The sequence below is a fragment of the Macaca fascicularis genome, chromosome 8 (assembly GCF_037993035.2).
Source record: "Macaca fascicularis isolate 582-1 chromosome 8, T2T-MFA8v1.1".
Lineage (NCBI taxonomy): Eukaryota > Metazoa > Chordata > Mammalia > Primates > Cercopithecidae > Macaca > Macaca fascicularis.
In genome coordinates this window covers 133,429,778-133,451,826 of record NC_088382.1, presented here as the reverse complement: position 1 = coordinate 133,451,826, position 22,049 = coordinate 133,429,778, and the positions used below count along the sequence as shown (strand labels likewise).

At 38.0% G+C, this 22,049-nt stretch overlaps 1 protein-coding gene across 6 annotated transcripts in view; it reads right to left on the bottom strand.

Annotated features, from left to right (window-relative positions):
- The window catches only part of FAM91A1 (family with sequence similarity 91 member A1), a 49,280-nt gene that overhangs the window by 4,676 nt on the left and 22,555 nt on the right, over positions 1 to 22,049 (bottom strand). For 5 of the 6 annotated variants that reach the window (XM_065519589.2, XM_065519590.2, XM_065519591.2 and 2 more), the window contains 9 exons: positions 21,437 to 21,569; positions 12,801 to 12,949; positions 11,384 to 11,518; positions 11,153 to 11,266; positions 5,699 to 5,771; positions 4,815 to 4,964; positions 2,676 to 2,780; positions 2,029 to 2,152; positions 392 to 461 (listed from right to left, as the gene is read on the bottom strand). In XM_065519589.2, the coding sequence (XP_065375661.1) occupies positions 392 to 461; positions 2,029 to 2,152; positions 2,676 to 2,780; positions 4,815 to 4,964; positions 5,699 to 5,771; positions 11,153 to 11,266; positions 11,384 to 11,518; positions 12,801 to 12,949; positions 21,437 to 21,569 (1,053 nt within the window). Of the gene's footprint in view, positions 1 to 391; positions 462 to 2,028; positions 2,153 to 2,675; positions 2,781 to 4,814; positions 4,965 to 5,698; positions 5,772 to 11,152; positions 11,267 to 11,383; positions 11,519 to 12,800; positions 12,950 to 13,486; positions 13,609 to 21,436; positions 21,570 to 22,049 lie in introns of all 6 variants that reach the window. The other variant, XR_012416632.1, reaches the window with a different exon arrangement.

Here is a 22,049-nt window from a genome sequence, read left to right as displayed (position 1 = left end):
GACGGGGGGAAGACAAAAAGTCCAGAGCACTGGCCTTTGCTGCCACAACAGACAGCCCATCCTGGCAGCGGAGAATTGTTTTAGTTATTGGGAAGTGCACTATAACCAAAAACTGGCACCTAGCACAGTACACGGCCCATAACAGACACTTAACACATTTCTGTTGAATAAAGCACCAGCACAGAACAAAGAGATCAAGCTTTGGTCTCCAAAGACCTGGCCAGTGAAATGTGCAAGTAGATTAACTTCTTGAATCTCAATGTCTTCATTTGTACAATAAAATTAATGTTTATTTCATATCTTGCTGCTGTGGTGATCAAAAACAAACAGAAGTGTTGTGCATACTTAAAGCTCTGTACAAGTACCATTTGGACTTTTTGGTTTTTGTTACCTGGAATGAGTGAACAAAGTTAAGGACTTGCAGAGAGAGTTTTCTACTGGAATGTAAGAGGTTTTGAAGGCTGGAAAAAAAAAGACAAGAAAAAGTTTAAACATAAAGGCAAGAATGAGTTTCTCATAAGAGTTCAATTTTTAGCAATTTAAATGCATCTATACATCGGGGCCAATCACAAAACATTTTAAAAAACAATTTCAATGTTTCTTATCAATGAAATTTTTGCTTGTTTTAACAATAGGGAGTAGTCATGCATCAAAAGTCCATTTTGAGCCGGGCACAGTGGCTCACACCTTTAATCCCAGCACTCTGGGAGGTCGAGGTGGGTGAATCACGAGGTCAGGAGTTCGAGACCAGCCTGACCAACATGGTGAAACCCCGTCTCTACTAAAAAAAATATAAAAATTAGCCGGGTGTGGGGGTGCACGCCTGTAATCCCAGCTACTCAGGAGGCTGAGGCAGCAGAATCGCTTGAACCTGGGAGGCGGAGGTTGCAGTGAGCCGAGATTGCACCACTGCGCTCCAGCCTGGGTGACAGCGAGACTCCGATTCAAAAAAAAAAAAGTCCATTTGAAATAAAATATATAATGCAACTAAAATCAAAGTTATCGTTTCAAAAAAATTCAACTATTAGTAAACCTAACTACTAAATGAAAGAAAACTTTTCAAATGAAGACTTAGGCACTCTGAGGAATGACAACTACGACATAACCTTCAAACAACCAAAGTAATTGCAAAAGACAACCTGATAACAGATTAAACACATACCAACCCACCTTTTTTCAAATATGTAAGTCAGTAAAAATTATAGTGGTAATCTTTAAAGTTCTATAGTACTTCCATTTTTTATTTATGTATATTATTTTGTTTTCAGAGAATAGATGTTAAAATTGTCAACTGAGTATTCTTCATTTTCTGGTAAAAGCTACATTACGCCACCTAAATGAATTATTGTCCAACTTCATTTTCTGAAATAAGTCAAGAAGATCTTGACTTGTGGATTTCACCTCTCCAAGCCACCTATCGTGACAATTAGATTCACTTATATTCTTTCCTGCTAACCCAGTTTGCCTCAGAACTTTTACAACATTGCCTCTTAGCAGCTACTCACAACGGACCTGTGCTGGCATGTAAGATAAAACCTACATGTCACCTTTAAGGAAGAATACATATTCATTTTAGAAAATGTAGAAAGGGAAGCAAATTTTGTAAAGTCACCATAATCCCACCACAAACACCAGTCACTGTGAACAGAATAGAACATGAGTGTGTGTGTGTTAGCAGTGAGACAAATGCAGAGGCGTGTTCTGCAGACACACGTTTTTTAAAACCTAGCTTCATACTCCATATTGGCATGCCCATTCCACCACACCCTCACCTCACCTAGATTACTAAAGAAATATAATCAAAACACGTGCCCAAAATGTTTGCCTGTGACTCATTTCTGATCTAGTGAAATTTACTTTTGAAAAATACAGCAAAACCCTTAAACTAGCGATCTCTATTCAATCAACAAATATATACAGAACAATTACTGTGTTCATGTGTGGAATAAAAGAAAGTAAGATATAGTAACTATTCCCTGACAACTTAAAAATCGATATGAAAATATGACAGTGAATATAAACCCTCACCTCTCTTTTCTGCAAAGGCCATGTGTAGCAATTTTCCTACAAACTTTCTGGTTTAATTCAGAACTGAACAGTGGAATTCCAAAGCACAGCTCAAGAGGAACCCAATCTGCTTCTGCTGTGGCACCTAAGAAAGGATACATAAATTTACTTTATCATATATATCTACTTATATATATTATATATAACTGACAAGGGTTTCTTAACCTGAGGTTCATAGATTACTCCTGTGCCACTGATATCCACCAGTGGGCTTGACAGGGGAGGAAGAAATTGGAGGGGGCCAGTTAATCTCTAAACAGGACAGGCATATTTTGGGTATAAACGTGTCTGAGAAGGTACACAGCTTTCATCCAATGTTCAAAGTAGTCATTTGCCCAAAAAAAGAGTATTGCAAGACATCTGTAAGATGAGAGAATGAATCAAAACATTTACCACAGGAATAAGGTTATTAATAAGTTATTTTCAAGTCATAATTTTATAATACTTGAATTATTTTTCTAAGGATGTAAAAAGGCTTCCTAGAAAACTCTTATTTAAAAGTCTATTATGAATAATAAGAACAGACAAATGGCATGCAAATATCTTAACATAAAAGTTAAACCTCAGAAATTAGTCTAATAAAATTGCAAAAAGTTTTAGCACCATACCAGAGGTTTGCTTTGTTGTTGACTCTATAGTTGCTTCCTCAATGACCATTTCAAATGACTCTGTACTCCCATTTACATCTGAGCCAGAAGCCAAATCAGGTTCTCCTTATAATTAAAGTACACACACACTATTAGGATTCTAGCAGTTAGCAGAAGCTGCCAATAAATCAGTCCTAACATGGAAAAGACTTCAGACAATAGTAATGATGACAGAAAGAAAATGCATAATCCTTGGCTTAAAGAAGTGGTTTTAAACAGGGGAGCAATTTTGATCCCCAAGGGACATGAATGAAGACACGGATGCTATTCAATGAACACTAAACATCTGACCATATACAGGACAATCCTCCACAAAAAATTATCCAGCTCAAACTGCACATAGTGCTGAGGTTGAGAAACCCCAGCCTAAAGAAACCAAATTCAAAAGAAGGACACAAGTTACTGAAGCCATTTGCACCCCTGTGGAAATACACAGCCTGATTATGTTATTACTCTTCAAAGTTCTTTTCTGACTCATTATCTTTAGCACAGAAGATTCTCCAAGACCCCTCAGACCTTACCTATTTCTCTACTCTGATCTTCTACTACTGTCCAACAAATTCTTTCTTTTGGCCACAATGAACTACTGTTTCCTAATTCCCTCTGCCTGAAAGGCTGCCATCCTCTAAAAACACATTATCTTTTGTCTACCTAACTCTTCAATTTTCAAAACTCAAACTTCACCTTCTCTAAGAGGCCTCCTCTGTGCTGTGTTAGCGCTTTATGCAGACCCCATCACAGTCAATAACACCACACTGTATACTGACTCATGCATCTCCTCTCCAGGGTTTTAATCCTTGGAACAACATTGTCTTTTTTATTTCTTTTGTTGTGTGTGTTTGTAGAAGGTAGGGTCTTGCTATATTGCTCGGGCTGGTCTCAAACTCCCAGACTCAAGCAATACTCCTGCTTTGGCCCTCCCAGAGGACTGGGATTACAGGCGTGAGCCTGTACCTGGCCGTACCTGGCCTGGTCTTATTAAATTGCTCCAGCACCTAAGCAGGTATTCCATAAATGTTTGTGGAATGAATGACATAAAAAAGGACAGCTGTAGTAGACATACTTTGAAATGACTGCTTAATTAATAGCCCTCTTCTCTAGAAAATGCCCATATAATATTTGGCAGTCAACTATTTGGCCAAAGACAAGTGAGATAGGGGTAAGTACCTATCTCAATGGGAGCCAATCCAATCTACTGGATGGCAAGTAATCCATCACATTTCCTCAGAATTTCAAACTAAGAGGCTCATGAAATACTGTCAATCAATGGGAGATAATGAAAGATCTCCCAAAGTCAATGGACAAGAACTCTGGCACCATGGCAACCCAAACCACATATATGCCAATATTATGCCAGAGCAGAAACAACCAGTAAGCATGAGAAGGTGACTTGAAAATGGATTTTCAAATTAAAAAAAAAAAAAAAAAGTAAGTGGTATCTAAGAAAAATTAGCTATTGTCAATATGTAGGACAGATTGGAGATAGAAAGGAGAGGCCAGAAAGGCTAAGCAGGGAACGGTTGCAACAGCAAACGTTTAAGGTTTAAACTTCAAGACCCAGACAAGAAGAGCAGTCACAGAGAATTTAAAATGAAGAGAAAGGGGAAGAAATGGACATGACAGACTTATCTAAAGCCTAATCCACAGAACCTGGAAACTAACTGAACATAGTGGAAAAAAGGAAAGAATGAGACAAAGGTAAGATTTTAGACCTAGATAATTAAGACAATGGTGCCTTTTGACAGAAAAAGTTGAAAGGGAAAAACTATTAAGTCAATTTTGGAAACATTTGTATAAAGAGACTAGAGTTTTGAAACCATCACCCTATAAAGCTAACTTAATGCAAAGCCTTATAAACACAGATATGACAGTAAAGCGCCCAAAAACCCCAAACCATTCTGTACCCCAATCCTATTTTCTTCATTTGAACAACTGATATTTGTCCAAATGATGTTTTAAAATATTTCCTCATGCTTCAGTGAAAGAATATTGAGTATTCAATAACTCAGCATCCCCACAAAGGTCTGCAGCTTTTCATATAACACTGGGTTAAACTCAAAACCAATTATCTTAATTCAAAGAATCCAACTATTGGCTAACCTCTCTCATCAGAAGCATCACTGAGTTTTCTATTTGCAAGTTGGCTGGAAGCATTCAACATGGTGACATATCCACAGAGATGCTGTAAGTCCACTCTGTTCCTTAGTATCTGCAATGCTTTATGAACACCCATATTGACATGAGTGAACTCTACGAACAGAATGGACATCACATTAGTGAACAGTTTCTAATAACACAACGCCAACAGCTTAAACATACTTTATTAAACAACTCTTAGAACTACTTTTACACTTTAATACATCATAATTGATTCCAATAAAGAAGTATATAAAGTTGTTATTCTTACTGAAACTAAAGCTAACAATGTACTTGAAATCACATGCCTAAATTATTTATATCTTAACTCAAGTTCTCATAAATATGTGAACTTACAAAAAAGAAAAATGCTCTATATTCAAATATAAAGAAACCTCTTTTGTATAATTCACACAATAATCCCCCATGGCAAAGGATCTACTAAGCAGTTTTTGAGATTTTATACATTTTCAGATCCTGTTGTCACTATCTGCATCTCCAGGTAAACAATTTTTTTTTTCCCTTAGACTTTATGAAGTATTAGCCAGTTGTGTGAATGATAAAAAAGGAGAAATAGAGAAAAGTCTTCCGTCTAGGCAGATACCTACTTACTCTCTTTATTCCCAAGACAGACTAGTAGTCTTTCAAAAATCCTAAATGGGTCTTATTCTAACAGTTCTTTGTGGATGGCAAAGCACACGACAAAAAACTACCTTTTGCCAACACTCTTTAATAGCAAAGAACCTAGAACCTAAAAATTTTAAGATTTCCTGCCATGTTTTCCACCAAACTGTTGACATGAGTAATAATTAAAAAAAAAAAGTCAATAGATACAATTCAAAAGGTACCTCCTTGTAGTTCTGTTTCATCAAATGGAAATGGGACATGGACAGTTTCTCCTATCCCATGCAAACCATGCCCCTAAACATAAACAAAAGTTAAAAGGTATACAAGAAACCTTCACTTCCAATCACTGATATTCAAAAGTAGATAAGATTGTGTCGCATAATAGTATATTCCATATTAATACCTCATCAAAATTCTTTCAACAATTTTCTATTTTTCTACAGCAAGCAGTGATAACCTTACGTGTGTAATAACCTATAAGGCAATGTTTCTCAAATTGAATGTATAGGCCAATGCAAAAAAAGGAGGCTAATTTAACAGGTAAATCAGGTGTTAGCCAAGTGAAGAGTGAATGAGGTCAAGTTTATTCACACAAAGGTTAGCTAGAGTTCTGAGAAGGAAAAGTGGCAGAAGAATTCCCATAATCACATAGCATACCACAGGTTAAGAGTGCAAAACTCAAAAACCTGCCCTGAAATAAAATATATTCAGAATTACTTGCTATAATATTATAATTACATATAATTGGAAACAACCAAAATGTCCACCAACAGGGGACTGGTTAATTAAATTAGGAGACATAACTTCAGTGGAGGTGCATAAATGAAAGAAAGCTATGACCTGCAATGGAAAGATCTCCAGTTGCTAAATGGAAAGGTAAGGAGCATATCTGTGTGCAGATACTTGCATATGCATAAAGACACTCTGGAAGGATACAGGAGAAATGAACAGATGAAATTATCTGATTTGGAAGAGAGATGGGGAGTGGAAACTTGGTAGACAGGGTTAGCAGGGGAGTAATACTTTTCTCTCTATACGCTTTTTTTTGTTTGTTTGTTTTTTTAAGACAGAGTCTTGCTCTGCTACCCAGGCTGGAGCGCAATGGCACAATTTTGGCTCACTGCAACCTCCACCCACCAGGTTCAAGCAATTATCCTGCCTCGGCCTCCTGAGTAGCTAAGATTACAGGCACCCGCCACCACAGCCAGCTAACTTTTTTTTTGTATTTTTAGTAGAGACTGGGTTTGTCCATGTTGACCAGGCTGATATCAAACTCCTGACTTCAAGTGATCCACCTGCCTCAGCCTCCCAAAGTACTGGGATTACAGGTGTGAGCCACTGCACCTGGGCTCTATACCTTTAATATTTTATTTTTGAATCATGTGAATGTACTATTAGTTCAAAAATTAAATTTAAAAAATCTGAGTCTACCCACTTCACTCTCATGTTGCAAATGGTAATTCAGTTTCATGTACCACGTTCAATTAATATTGTTCATTTGAGTTTTGTTTTAAAGCTTTGCTTATATTTAATTCCAAAATTTGATTTGAATTTGTAGTTGTGTAATAACAACAAGCATGAAGAATTTAACTTAATGTCTACATGTATTTAGAACTGTTATAATAGAAATATAATACTGAGGATCTGTAAATTTTTCCCTTTAAGAGAGACCCATACATTATTCAACTTCAAGAATCCCTGATATATCCGAAGGAAAGCATACTCTTTCCGTTGTTTCATATAACAATTTAAATATATTTCTCAGAGCTCTCTTTTGATTCCCTAAACCAGATGGCTGCAATAAATTATGGTTTTAACTAAAAATCTTAATTTGTAACACGTTTAAAATTCCAATAAGGTAAATTTATTTCCATCAAATTTAATTAAAAAGGCATTTTTCTCTAGCAAAAGCAAAACTCCTTAATAAACACTTTAAAAACAGTACTATCAGCCTGGTGTGGTGGCTCACACCTGTAAGCCCAGCACTTTTGGAGGTCAAGGCAGGTGGATCACTTGAGCCCAGTAGCTCGAGACCAGCCTGGGCAACATGGTGAAACCCTGTCTCTATAAAAAATTAGCCAGGCATGGTGGCGTGAGATTGCAGTCCCGGCTACTATAGAGGCTAAGGCAGGAGGATCTCTTGAGCCTGGGGAAGTCAAGGCTGCAGTGAGCTGTGATCATGCCACTGACTTCAGCCTAGGTGACAAAGTGAGACCGTGTCTCAAAAAAATAAAAACAGGCACTGTCTGCTGATTTGGTTGTTTTTCTATCCATATTTTGCATTAGCCCTCACCCAAAAAAAAAAAAAAACAAAAAACCTAATTTAGCTTGACCTACAGAGTACCACCTACAGAAATGACCGTGGCAACCACCACTCTCATTTTACTTTATTCAAAAAAAGATTTGTTACTATAAATTAAGACAGGGTTTCACTATGTTAACCAAGTTAGTCTCCAACTTTTGGACTCAAGCAATTCACCTCAGCCTTCTGAAGTGCTGGAATTACAGGTGTGAGCCACTGCACCCAGCCACTCTTCATTTTAAAGGTAAGGAAAACTGAAGCTCATAGAATCACCCATTGTTCCTTCACTCTACTTCTACTGCCACTACCAACACAGTAACATTTTCTAAGATCTTCCCATGTGCTAAACACAGTGCTCAAGTCATTCTTTTCAAAAATCTTAAAAAGATAGGAACTTTATCTCCAGTTTATAGGTAAAGACACAAAAGGTATTTAACTTGCCCAAGATTACTAGCAAATGATGGAACCAAGATCTGAGTTTAGGCAGTCTGACTGAAGTCCATGTCTAGCCCATTCTATGATGCTATCTCCCGTGACTACCCCATACTACATATTTTCCCTGGCTAATTTCATCCTCTCATGGTTTCAACTACCATCTCCCAGCTGATGCTGACACACTTAATCACTCTTGTCTAACCTCTCATCTGAATTTCAGAATATTTCCAGTTACCACAGGCACCACATAAACACAATGCATCAACTGCCCCATAAATGTGCTCCTCCTCCTGTGTTCCCTAGAGTAGTGGTATCACCACCTCCCGCGATATCACCTCCTCCCGTGTTCCCTAGAGTAGTGGTATCACCACCTCCCGCGATATCACCTCCTCCCGTGTTCCCTAGAGTAGTGGTATCACCTCCTCCCGTGTTCCCTAGAGTAGTGGTATCACCACCTCCCGCGTTTGTTAGAGTAGTGGCATCACCACCCTTCTACCTTCATAAGCCAAATACCTCAGAATCTTTCTTCCCTCTTCCCATCTCTTTCTCAGATATCTGATCAATTCTATTAATTGTGTATTTGTAGTAGTTCTTAAATCCGTTTTTCCTTTCAATTCTTATTACCATGTCCTTGAGCCAGGCTATCTTTATCTCTTATCTAAACTACTACACACAGTCCTAACTGGTCTTCTTGTTGCAGGTGTCTCCCCACTCCCTTCCATTCTCAATATCATCCCAAGGTTGATTCCTAAAACACATTTGACCACGTTAATCCCAGTTACCCCCCTGTAATTGCTACCATGAATCTACAGGTCAACGTCTCAGCTCCACAGCAGAACACTCAAGGCACGTGGCACTGCAGGGCCCACCTACTTCTTCAGACTCATCTCTGACCACAACTCCCTCACACTCCAGCTCACCGCTCAAAAACACCGAACAGCTATTGGCCCTGGCATGCTATGTCACTTCATATTCTTATTTATTTATTCCACAAACACTAACTGGACAACTACTATGACCTGAGCACTGTGCTGGGCACTAGAAAAATAGCAGCAAATTAAAAAAAAAAAAAAAATCCTTGCCCAGAGATTTAATCATCCTGACCCCTCCTTTTGTATTCAGCCTGAGTCTCACTTTCTCTAAGGAACCTCTCCTAAGAAGCCCTTCTCCTTGCCCCAAGGCTGGACTGGATACTTCTTTTTAAGTCTTCCACTATATGTAATTCTATTCGATAAACTGAAACTGAGTGCTTATGCGCCTTTTCCCACCATCCTTAAATTCCTTGAAGATGGTGGGTCTTGTCTTATTTGCATATTCACATTAATTAGCACAAAATAAGCACATTCAATTGTTAAGATGGATGAACTAACAACATCTTTACAGAGAACCTATTATGTGCCAGAAAAGTGTGCTACACATTTGATACGTACATTTTCATTTCATTCTCTCAATTCTATGAACATAAACTGCCTACCTTACCATTAGCGGCTATTATTATAAGTGTTTGTTATTATACAATAGATATTGGCATCTCCATGTTATAGGTGGGAAATAAAGTGTAAGGTTTATCACAAAAATGCCACACAGCACAATAAGCACACACAGAGGCTCAACATCAGTAGCCATAGGGAAAATGTAAATCAAAACTATAATGAGATACCACTCTACACCCCCTAGGGTGGTTATCATCCAAAAGCCACATAATATCAAGTGTCTGTGGGAATGTAAAATGACGCAGCCACTTTGCAAGACAGTCTGGCAGTTCCTTAAATGCTTAAACATAGAATTACCATATGACCCAGTAATTCCATCCCTATATATATATAGCCAAGAGAAATGAAAACATATGTCCACAGAAAAACTTGTACACAAATGTTTATGACAGCATTCTTCATAATGGCCAAAAGGTGAAAACAACCCACATGTCCACCAACTGATGGAGGAATAAACAAAACGTGGCATATCCATACAATGGAACATTATTTGGCCACAAAAAGGAATGAAGTATTGATACAACAACATGATGAACCTTGAAAACATTATATTAAATGAAGGAAGCCAGTCACAAAAGACCACATTATATATGATTCCATGCATATAAATGCCCAGATTAGGAAAATCTGTAGAGACAACAAGTAGATTAGTGTTGTTTAAGACTAAGGGGAAGGAGGGGAGTAGCGGGGAGAAAATAGAAGAGTGATCACGAAAGGATGCAGGGTTTCTTTTTAAGGTAATGAAATGTGCTAAAATTGAGTGTGGTGATGGCTGTACATATCTGTGAACACACTAAAACCCACTAAATGCACAATTTAAATTGGTGAGTTGTACAGTATGTGAATTATATACTCAATACAGTAGTCTCCTTTTATCTGAGGTTTTGCTTTCCATGGTTTTAGTTATTATCTGTGGTCAACCAAGGTCTGAAAATAGCTGAGTATAGTATAACAAGATATTTTGAGAGAGACCACATTCATATAACTTGTATTACAGTATGCTATTTTCTTATTAGTAATTGTTAATCTCTTACTGTGTCTGATTTATAAATGAAACTTTATCATATGTATGTATAGGAAAACGCATACTATATATAGGGTTACTATTGGTGGTTTCAGGCATCCCCTGGGGGTTCTGGAACATATCCCCCACAGATGGGGAAACTACTGTAAAGCTATTATTAAAAAAAAAAATTGTTGTCACGCAGCTAGCAGAAGGTAGGCTGCAATGCAAACCTGGGTCTAACCTTAAAGTTCATGTTATTTCTGCCACTCCCACACTGCCAAAGGGCCAGGACTAAAATCCACATCTCTGACTTTTTACATTCAACTTTATAAATTTCGAATGACTGATATTTTATTACAACTCAATATAGAAAGCTAGAAAAATCATCATCTTTACAATCAAAAGTCAAAATTGATTATTTCAAATAAGATAAATGTACCTGAATTAAAACTGCAGAATGTGTTAAAGCATCATTCAACATCGTGAGCACATTTGAGGTAGGAACTACTCCAGGATCATGACCCCAAGATGTTATTAGCAATCGATCATAACTCTATTGAAAAGAAATTAACAGGTAAAATGGCATTCAGAAATAAGGAAAATATTAAGAAGTTATCTAGTGTACTGCTCACACACACACAAAAAAACCATCCAAACCTCACACACATACCTGAAATATATCTGGCAGTTTTCGAAGTCTTGTACCTTTGGACAATAAAAGGGATGGTGGTCCTTGTCCAGTGATATGATAAATGTACAGTTTAAACCAGACAGAGCTGACTTCTGGGATAGCTGGTCCAATATGCTACAATCATAGAACAGTTAAGATAAAGTTATAATAAAGTGTTACATAAGTGACCGAGAACAGTCTTACAAACAGCAAATCCCTTCACATAAATGTTAACTGTAATTATCCTCATGAAAATAAATTTTAAATGTTTCATTAAAATAGTTTCAATTTTATACTGGAATTAAGAAATTATGTCTTGTCATTTCAATTAAGAGAATGGACTCTGGAGAAGACTGCCTAGTTTAGAATTTTGGTTTTATCCATCCAGCCATATCACCTTAAGAAGATTACTTAAGCTCTCTGTGCCTCATTTTGCTCAATCTATAAAATAGCAATAAAGAATCTACCTCAAGAGGATGTTGTAAGGTTGTTGAAAAAGCTTAAAATAGTACCTGGAATATAATAAACTTGATATTAAAGTGTTAGCTATTATTATCATTAATCACATACAATTTTCACAAAAGAAATCACCTACCCTTCCATCCATTTTACCATTTATTCGGCAGTTCATGGATTCCTACCATGTCTGGAGGTTGTGTTAAAGAATAAGAGGAGGTTGGGGGGTATGCACAAAGAATTATTTTAAAAAGGTTAGTTAGATGCAAATCTCTTGTTGAATATTAAAGACAAAATTGGTGTGAAGACAGGATCCTCACTGAGGCAGCGAGAACATAGGCAAATTAACTGTACAAGAATCCCTTCCTTTCTGCTACATCATTGAACCCTGCATTATCTAGGAAACCCGGTAAGATGTAGCACTGAAGAACAGCAACATAATCTCCACTCTGAAAATGGCACAGGCCACAACTTCCTTGTTAAGTATACAAATGAATGCAACTGATATATATTTTTTTTTTTCTTAAGTAAAAGTCCAGAAGGAATTTTCACATATAAATTATACAGTTAACCAGAGTTCTAGCTTTCAAGCACCATCTTTTCTTTTCAGCTTATTCAGTATCACAGCCCCACTTCGAAGACATTTAACTTTTCCTAATTAAATTTATCTGATCCCTCAGAATGATGCCAGCTTCCTTTTTGGAGCATCCTAAAACATTCTCTTTAAAATATTCTGTAAAGGAATAAATTTTAATCCAATGTGTCACAAGTCACTAGGTGATACATATATAAAATATACCAATTACACTCCACAAATTGAACATATCATCTTACAAAGGCATAAAATACAAAATTGCTTTCTATGATTCAGTGATTTTAATAGTTGGTATCTGCAGATAAAGAAAACAAAACTGACGGGACTCATGACACTACCAAGTGGATCCTCCAAGTAGGTCTTTACCTGAGGGGTGCAGCTGCTGACAGGCCGGATTTCATTGGTGAGGGGAGCCATGGAAACAAGCAGCGTGTAATTTTTGTTTAGAACTCTGCTGCAAGTTGCAGGGTCCAGACCAAGAAGGCTTTCACAGCGTAAGAGATCCAGAGGAAAACCTGAGTTATGATCAAGCACACACAGAGAATAAAAGACTGACAGTGTGAAACAAAAATATTGAAGATGCAATATTGATAACTGACTTAAGATTTTAAATTTTCTTTCTAAGGTAGAGTAACTCTATTAAGAAGCACCAAATTTCCTAGGAGACCACCAAGATACTTTAAGATGCAAAGCTAAAACGTTTTATTCTTCGGTCTAGACAGACAATCATCTACTTCAGGTTACTTTTTACTGCAACAAGATGTACTTGTTTTACCGTACTTCCTCTCTCCATCTGGAGCCACTCTACAACAGTGGCATACCACTGACCCTCGAACAGAGGAGTTACAGATGCTGACCCCTGGCACAGTCAAAAATCTGTATATAACTTCAGACTTCCCAATGACTTAACTACTAATAGCCTACTGCTGACTGGAAGCCTTACCAATAACATGAACAGTTGATTAATACATATTTTATATGTTATATGTACTATATGCTATATTCTTACAATAAAGCTAGAAAAAAATCATAAGGAAGAAAAAATATATTACTATTAAGTGGAAGTGGATCATCATAAAGGTCTTTATCCTCGTCTTCACAGGAAATAGGTTGAAGAGGAGGAAGAAGAGGAAGGGCTGGGCTTGTTGTCTCCGAGGTAACAGAGGCAGAAGAGCTGGAAGGGGAGGCAGGAGAGGCAGGCATGCTCGGCGTAACTTTACGGAAACACACTGTAAGTTCCCTCTAACTTTCTTGCTTCTTAACGTTATCTAAAAATGTCTCTATACAGTACCAATTCTTCTTCTGCCATCTGCTTTAGTTTCAGTGTCTGTATCATAGAAGAGTGCACAGAAGTCAAAAGCAGTCTTGAATAATCAGAACCCTGCCAGACGCTCTAATGTCGATTTGTTTTCTGGCACTGCTTTTTCTATGTCTTCCTCACTGTCTGGCACTCATTTGGAAGCACCCATCTCCATCAAGGTGTCTATCTATTAGCTCTTGAATTTCAAGACCCATATCTTTTTTTTTTTTTTTTTTTTTTGAGACGGAGTCTCTCTGACGCCAGGCTGGAGTGCAGTGGCACCATTTCAGCTCACTGCAACCTCTGTCTCCCAGGTTCAAGTGATTCTCCTGCCTCAGTCTCCCGAGTAGCTGGGACTACAGGTGCCACCACCACGCCCAGGTAATTTTTGTACTTTTAGTAAAGACAAGGTTTTACTATGTTGGCCAGGATGGTCTCTATCTCCTGACCTCATCATCTGCCCGCCTCGGCCTCCCAAAGTGTTGGGATTACAGGCATGAGCCACCACGCCCAGCCAAGACCGGTATCTTAAAACGCTTCAGGCTGGGCGCAGTGACTCATGCCTGTAATCCCAGCACTCTGGGAGACCAAGGTGGGTGCATCATGAGGTCAGGAGATCGAGACCATCCTGGTCAACATGGTGAAACCCTGTCTCTACTAAAATACAAAAAATTAGCTGGGTGTGGTAGCACATACCCGTTGTCCCAGCTACTCGGGAGGCTGAGGCAGGGGAATCGGTTGACCCGGGAGGCAGAGGCCGCAATGAGCCGAGATTGTGCCACTGCACTCCAACCTGGATAACAGAGCGAGACTCCATCTCCAAAAAAAAATAAAAAAAGCCCTTCACTCCCCACCTTTTAGCCATATCCAAAATCTCTTTCATTATTTCCTAGATTAGCTCTGTTGTAAACCCTGTGAAGTCAGGTACAACATCTAGACAGTTTTCTCCAGCAGAAATTTATTATTTTAGGCTTGATGGCCTTCACAGCTTTTTCTAAAACAATGATGGCATCTTCAGGGGTGTAATTCTTCCAGACTTTCATGAGGTTCTATTAGAGTTCTCTTCCATAGTGCAGACAATCCTTTTAGAGTACTGTGGGTAAAGAGCCTTAAAGGTCACTATGACCCCCTGATTTAGAGGCTGAATCAGAGACTGTGTTTGGGGCAAGTAGATCACTTCAATGTCTTCAGTGTTGAACTCATGCGGGTTCTGCGTGGGTTCACCAGGACCACTGTCCAGTACCAAAAGAACTTTAAAGGCAGTCCCTTACTGGCAAGGTACTTCCTGACTTCAGGGACAAAAACATCAAAGGAACTAGTCCAGAAAAGGGGTTCTTATTGCCCAGGCCCTTCTGCTGTACAGCCAAAAGACTGGCAGCTGGCATTTATCTTTTCCCTTCAAGGCTCAGCAGCTTTATAGATAAGGGCAGTCCTGACCAGAAACCTGACTACATTTGCACAAAACAGTAGTAAGCCTGTCCCTTTCTGCCTTAAATCCTGGTGCTCATTTCTCTTCCTTATTAATAAATGTCCTTTATGCCATTTTTTTCCAGAACAGGACACTTTTGCATGCATTAAAGACCTCTTCAGGCAGATATCCCTTCTCCTCAATGATTTTCTTAATGGTATCTGTATTACTCCATTCTTGCATTGCTATAAAGAAATATCTCAGACTGGGTAATTTATGAAGAAAATAGGTTTAATTGGTTCATGGTTCTGCAGGCTATACAGGAAGCGGAATGGCCTCTGCTTCTGAGGAGGCCTTAGGAAGCTGACAATCATGGCAGAAGGTGAAAGGGAAGCAGGCACATCTTAACATGGCCGGAGCAGGAGGAAGAGAGAGATGGGGAACGTGCACACACTTTTAAACAACCAGATCTCGTGAGAACTCACTATCGTGATGACAGCTTTGGTGGGCGGGGGGGAGGAGGGGGTGTTAAACCATGAGAAACTGCCCCCATGATCCAATAACCTCCCACCAAGCCCCACCTCCAACACTGGGGATTACAATTAGACATGAGATTTGGGTGGGGACACAGATCAAAACATACTAGCATCTGGGAACTCATCTGCTGCCTCTCGGTCAACAGAAATTTCTTCTCCTGCTATCTTAACAGTTTTTAAGCCAAACCTCTTAAAATTATTAAACCATCCTTTGCTAGCATTAAATTCCCCAGCTTAAGAGAATATTATCTTTCATTTGCTTTGTCATAATGACTTTGCTTTTTCTCAAATCATATTAGAGTCTATAGGTATGCCTTTCTTATAGCAATCCTGCACTGACATAAAAGCTGCATTTTCAATATGAGAAAAAGAAAGTATTTTGCAAAAAGTGCAATGTTTTCATGCCTGTTGGCATAGAGGTACAAACAGCTTCATAAATTTCCTTCTCTTATTTAACAATCGTCTTTTACACTGATTTACCTATCCTGAAATGATGGGCAACTGCAGCTGCAGAGCTCAATCTGCAGTACATACCATGCAATTCAACTTTTTCTTGTAATGTTACGACTTTTCTCTGCTTCTTGGGAGAATTTCCAGCATCACTAGTGGCTCTCTGTATGGCTCCCCTAGTGTTATTCAAGGTTTATGGTACTGCACTAAATCAATGAAAAATATGAGAGAACCACGAGAGATCACTTTTAACTGTAATGGGCAATTTAACGTAAAGACACATTGCTCACCCAAAGATGATCAGTGTCACAGAGTATTTTAAGCAGGTACTCAAGTAGATACAACACTTGAGCTCATCACAAGAGCAACAAGAGATATCTACAAAATTATTACAGTAGTATAATATGTACTACAGGTAATTTTATGCAGTTATGGCTTAATACTATATGTTTCCATTTATTTACATTTCTCTCAACTGCAATGTCGCTGTGCAATCTGTAAATGTGTGCATTAAGTTCTGATATGTTTGAATGTTTTATAATGGATCTGTATATATTTTATGGTAACAAATGACAAAATAGACTAGTATCTAGATGTATTTTATACATACACGATACATGTAACTTTTCCTTAACTTCTTCAACATCTGGTTTGCCTGCAAGTTTTTTCAAATCATCACAAATTTCCAAAAAATGTTCTAACACGTTTACTCATAAAAATCAGCCCATAAGTGCATGTGTGCAATTCATAGCCATGTTGTTCACTTGTCAACTGTATTACGAAAGCCTAAGTCCCAGGAGAAGCTATGTGCTTCTCTCCTCCAGTTTCCGATCTCTACAAAGAGAATCATGGCCAAGTCCTCATTTTAGTATAGGGGCAAGAGCTCCTCATTTGGAAATGTGTATCCTAGATTTCCGGTCCATAAAGCATGAACTCACTCAACATACAACAGATTTTCAGCATTCTTATTCTTAATCCTTTTGAAAAATACCAAATCCTATTGCTCTCTAAAAAGAGATATTTAACGTTAAAAGAAACTTCCGAAGATCAAGGTAGCTATCTCCTCCTTCAAGCAAGAATATATCTAAAAAAAAAAAATATATATATATATATATATGTGTATATATATATATAATGGCCTCCTGAAAATGCCTAGAAGCAATGAGCACAACTAACACCAGTATCTTGGTCTCTAATAGCAATCCCCAGTAAAAGAAATTAGGCTTCTAGGAAAAATGGCTGATTCCAGGACTGAGGCAGAATAAACACACAATAAGATCTTATTGCTTGGCCAGAAAGTAAAGAATTGCTTAGGGGAGAAAACTGGAGGCATGTCATAAGGAGAAAGGAGACAGGAGCAAGCTTAAAGGAAATTCTCAGGGCAAAATCTGAGAAAACTGGGGCACAAAAATAATTGAGAGGCAACAATGACTAATCACAGACTACTGAAAAAATAAGAATTCCTAAATTCATACAGAGAATACGAGAGAATGCCTGGTCACAACTGTTAAATACGGCAGAAGTGCTAAAGTGGGGGAAAAATGACCAATCTCCAACCATCAAAATACAGAATGGTTCAGGCAAGAACCACCAATGGATTCTAAATCTAGGAGGAAACACTGATGAGGAGTGGGATATCTGCATGGCCTCAAAGTATCTCCCCACAGATTGCTTATCAGTTGTGAGGGAAAAAAAATAGTTGACGATACAGTGGAAAAATCAGACAATCCATTAACTGGGTGATCAAAATTAACATCACCAATGAAGGGTAGATGGAAAGCACTGGGTGTGAGGAAGGGGGATGACAGGGTGAGGTACTGGATAGCAGATCACAGAATGTTTAACCATAAGGTCAGCATATTTTCTGGGAGGGGTCCTAAAGCAAGGGATACACCTTGCTCAGGCTGAGGGTGAGACAAACTTCACGGAGCTAGAAGGACAGAAGCTTAAACAAGCTTTGGCTAACAAGCATTTTGTTCTGACTGATAATTCAGAACAGGCAGTTCGGCCCACTGCTTATGAGGCAAAGCAAGGGAATGTGGAGGATCTGTTTCTGACCTTGTCACAGGTGAACAGAAAGGGGCGGGGAATTCACCTTTGAATCTCATCTAAGTCATATGGGGAAAAAGTGTGTCCTTGCACTAAGCCCCTTCCCAAAACACAGAAGGGTGAGGGGATGTCTTAACCTTCAGGCAAAATTCAACATTATCAATGTCAAGTATAGATAATACTTAATATATACTAAAACAGGGAAAGTAAGAAGTCCAAAGATTTCATGGTGGTTAGAACACATTTCTAATAGCTTTACAACTGTGATTGCTTTCCTACAAAACGTGGTTTAATTCCTAAACATTTCCACAGTACTAGGCTGCCAAATTATAAACAGTGGTTTTTATGTCTGACTTATACTAATCACAGTTAAACAATGTCTTTTTAAAGACAAAGATACCTGGGGGGAAAATCATGCTTATAAAATGAGAAAAAAATAGACCAAACATCACTTTTATGTACAAGCAGTGTCCCATGCTATTTGAAATCAAAGGATTAAGGACTCTTAGGACTAAGAAACTAGTTCCACGTATAACAGAGTTTGCGTGTATAATATCACAACGCTTTTGTTTTATAATGGATAACAAGTACTACATGATATATTCAAAGTATAAATTATTAGTAACATAAAAATAAAATTCTTTTACTCAAACAAGATGCTTAAAACACCAACACTAGAGGATTTCTTTTTTTTCTTCTGAGACGGAGTCTCAGTCTGTTGCCCAGGCTGGAGTGCAGTGGCGCCATCTCAGCTCACTGCAACCTCAGCCTCCCAGGTTCAAGCAATTCTCCTGCCTCAGCCTCCCGAATAGCTGGGATTACAGGTGCCTGCCACCACACTTGGCTAATTTTTATATCTTTAGTAAAGAGGGGTTTCACCATGTTGGTCAGTCTGGACTCAAACTCCTGACCTCAAGTGATCTGCCCACCTCGAGCTCCCAAAGTGCTGGTATTACAGGCATGAACCACCACGCCCGGCAGAGAATTTCTTTTCTAAAAAAAGAGTAAGGTTCAGTTACCAAGCCCAGTACCTGCAGAAAGCAACATTTCTCAACAGGGCAAGCATGAAGCCTTAATGCCCTAAGATAACCTCTATATCGAACGAATGACCTTTCTCATGCATTGAGAATGGTACTAATGTACACCATCATGAGAAAAACTGAGAAACAGTCATGCCAATCAGTTTCCATGTTCTGCAATTCAGATGAGGAGCTCAGCTAAGAAGTGCAAGTAGCAAAAATGAAATTTCATAAATAATTGCAGGTTTGGTCTTAAGGGGAGGCATTCATCAAATTTAACTTTGGAGACCCAGCAATTATTCTGAGCAATTAAATCTCCAACTAGTGTCAGGAACAGTCTAACATTAAACCCACCTTAAAGGTTAGGATTGCACGGGACTATTTTCATAGAGAATAGGTTTAGATTTACCATTTAACTTACTTCATGGTACACTGACTATTCATGGGGAAAAAGTTTAGCCCAGATTACCAAGCAACAAATGTTTATGAGTAAATCAATACAAAGCTTAGCGTTCAAGAGAAGGTAATACAAGGGACAGGGCAATGGAAAAAAATTCAACAGACATGGATTCAAGTCTTCCATTCCTGGCTCTTCCATTTACTAATAATATGGGCTTTGATGACTAAAAACAAGCAGAAGATTTAGCTAATATAAACTCCAATTTCTTTATCTATAATAGGAGTTACACTTCACGGCTCACCAGTACTCTCTAACATTCTCAGATTCTGGGATAGGCAGGAAAGGACAATGTATTTCAAGACAGCTTTAACAGAATATTTCAAATCATCTAACGCATTACCTCCATAAAGCACTAAAAAGTCCCAGAAATTCCAGGAGTTTTATATCCAAAGACATCTTCAAGACTGTGCCACTCACCACTGCTTCATCACATGATTTAGTATTTATTAACACAAAAATGGTTATCCACCAACAAATGCCTACCCGTAAGTGCTTCAGACTCTTGGCATTTGGTGATTTAATATTCTCAGTTTAAACTATTTATGAATGATCTCAAAAAGAGCCCCAGTATGCAACAATTTGTAATTCTTCAGATAAGGCATATTAAGGCTGCAGAAGTGTATCACTTGATACTAAGTGAGTCTAGCCTCACTCAAGTAAACTACCCAGCATGTGCTTCTCCTTCAGCAGTGCTCTGAACCTAAACCAAGAGAAAATAGACTTTGCAACAAAAATACCACTTTTATGCCATTCACTCTAATAATCATATAAGAGATATAAGACATTATTCAAAAGTAGTAAATCAAAAACTATGTGACAGCTTGTGAAGTAACAGCTGAATCCTCCCTCAATATTAAAAACTGAGCTGAAAAGAAAGCCGGATGCTAGTGAGAGAATAAATGAAAATGGAGATGATTAAGAAACTGATGTTCTTGGCTAGAAAAATAGCCTTTAGGTAAATGAAACTAAGCAAAATTAAATGTTACAGTGGTATTGAGGACCCATGAAGCCCCAAGACACAACAACTCTTGTGAACTCCTAAGAACTTGGGCCAAGTGCTCATGCGGTGGTGCCCAAGCCTAGCTGAGCACTGGAATCATCTTTCAAAAACACAAATTCCTGGGGGCCACGCCACATCTCAAAACCGACTGAATCCAAATCCCCATCTGGGTGGAAATTCTGACACCATCAATTCAAGTAAAGCTTGGGAACCCCCAACTATCACAAAACCGAGAGTGCCCAGTAAGGCAACAGCTCCATTAAAGTTCATCAACACCTTAAAATTGCCACTACTTCTTTTACTCTTTAAAAAGAATTATCTATTTCCTTTTTAAAAGTAAAATCTTTTGGTAAGTATTGTAGTAGCATTTGAGCAGAAGGCTCCTCTTTATTCTTTTCATTATGATGGAATCTTTCATTCTTGAAATTTTATGCTTCCTACATTAACTAAATGTGTGCCCTTGTTCACCCCTCAGAGCTGATGCCTGTTCTAAATTCCATCCAGCTACTTACATAAATTAACATTCTAACACTTTTGTAGGTATTGAACAGATTTAAATACTACAAATGTTAGTGGCACATGAGAAGAGAAAAACTAAAATAAGGTTAAGAAATAGTTAACACACAAGAAATTCACAAAACAGGTCTCTAGTTTTAAATTCAATATGTTATCTATACAAGATATGTAAGTGATGATTATATAAGTGAGCATGATCTGTTTAATTTCTTAGAAAAAGGTTTCATATGATCATGTCTTCAAAATTAAATATATTTATCATACCATAATTGGGTTGGTCTGGCTGTGCAGTTTGCGCAACTAGGTCTTTGTTATGACGCAGAAACAGTATTGTGTTTCTCAGAGTAAGTGCATGATCAAAATATCTCTGTGCTTCTCCTTCACCAGTGCTCTGAACCTAAACCAAGAGAAAACAGATTCTGCAACAAAAATACCACTTTTATGCCATTCACTCTAATAATCATATAATAGAGATATAAGACATTATTCAAAAGTAGTATATCAAAAATTTGCCCAGGCAATACTGAAACAAGTTATTAACCTCAGTTTTGGTTGAGTTCCCAATTTTACTGCATCTATGAAGATAGAAATTACTTCAATTAAGACTAACAATTTTAGCAATTGAATAATGCTAAGTTATAGCATTATATGTTACATGATCCATGTAGGATTCAAATAGAGGGCCTGAACAACTCTAAAACCCATATTCTACTCCATCTAGGAAAGTACCCCAATCCAAGGTCACCAGTTTTACCTATAATTCTCATCACTGTGTTCACAATTCTGCATTACCAGTTACTAGGGACACTGGAGTCTGTGATTCAACAAAGCTGTTCACCATTGCTGAACACACAGCTTAAATTCACTCAACAAAGAT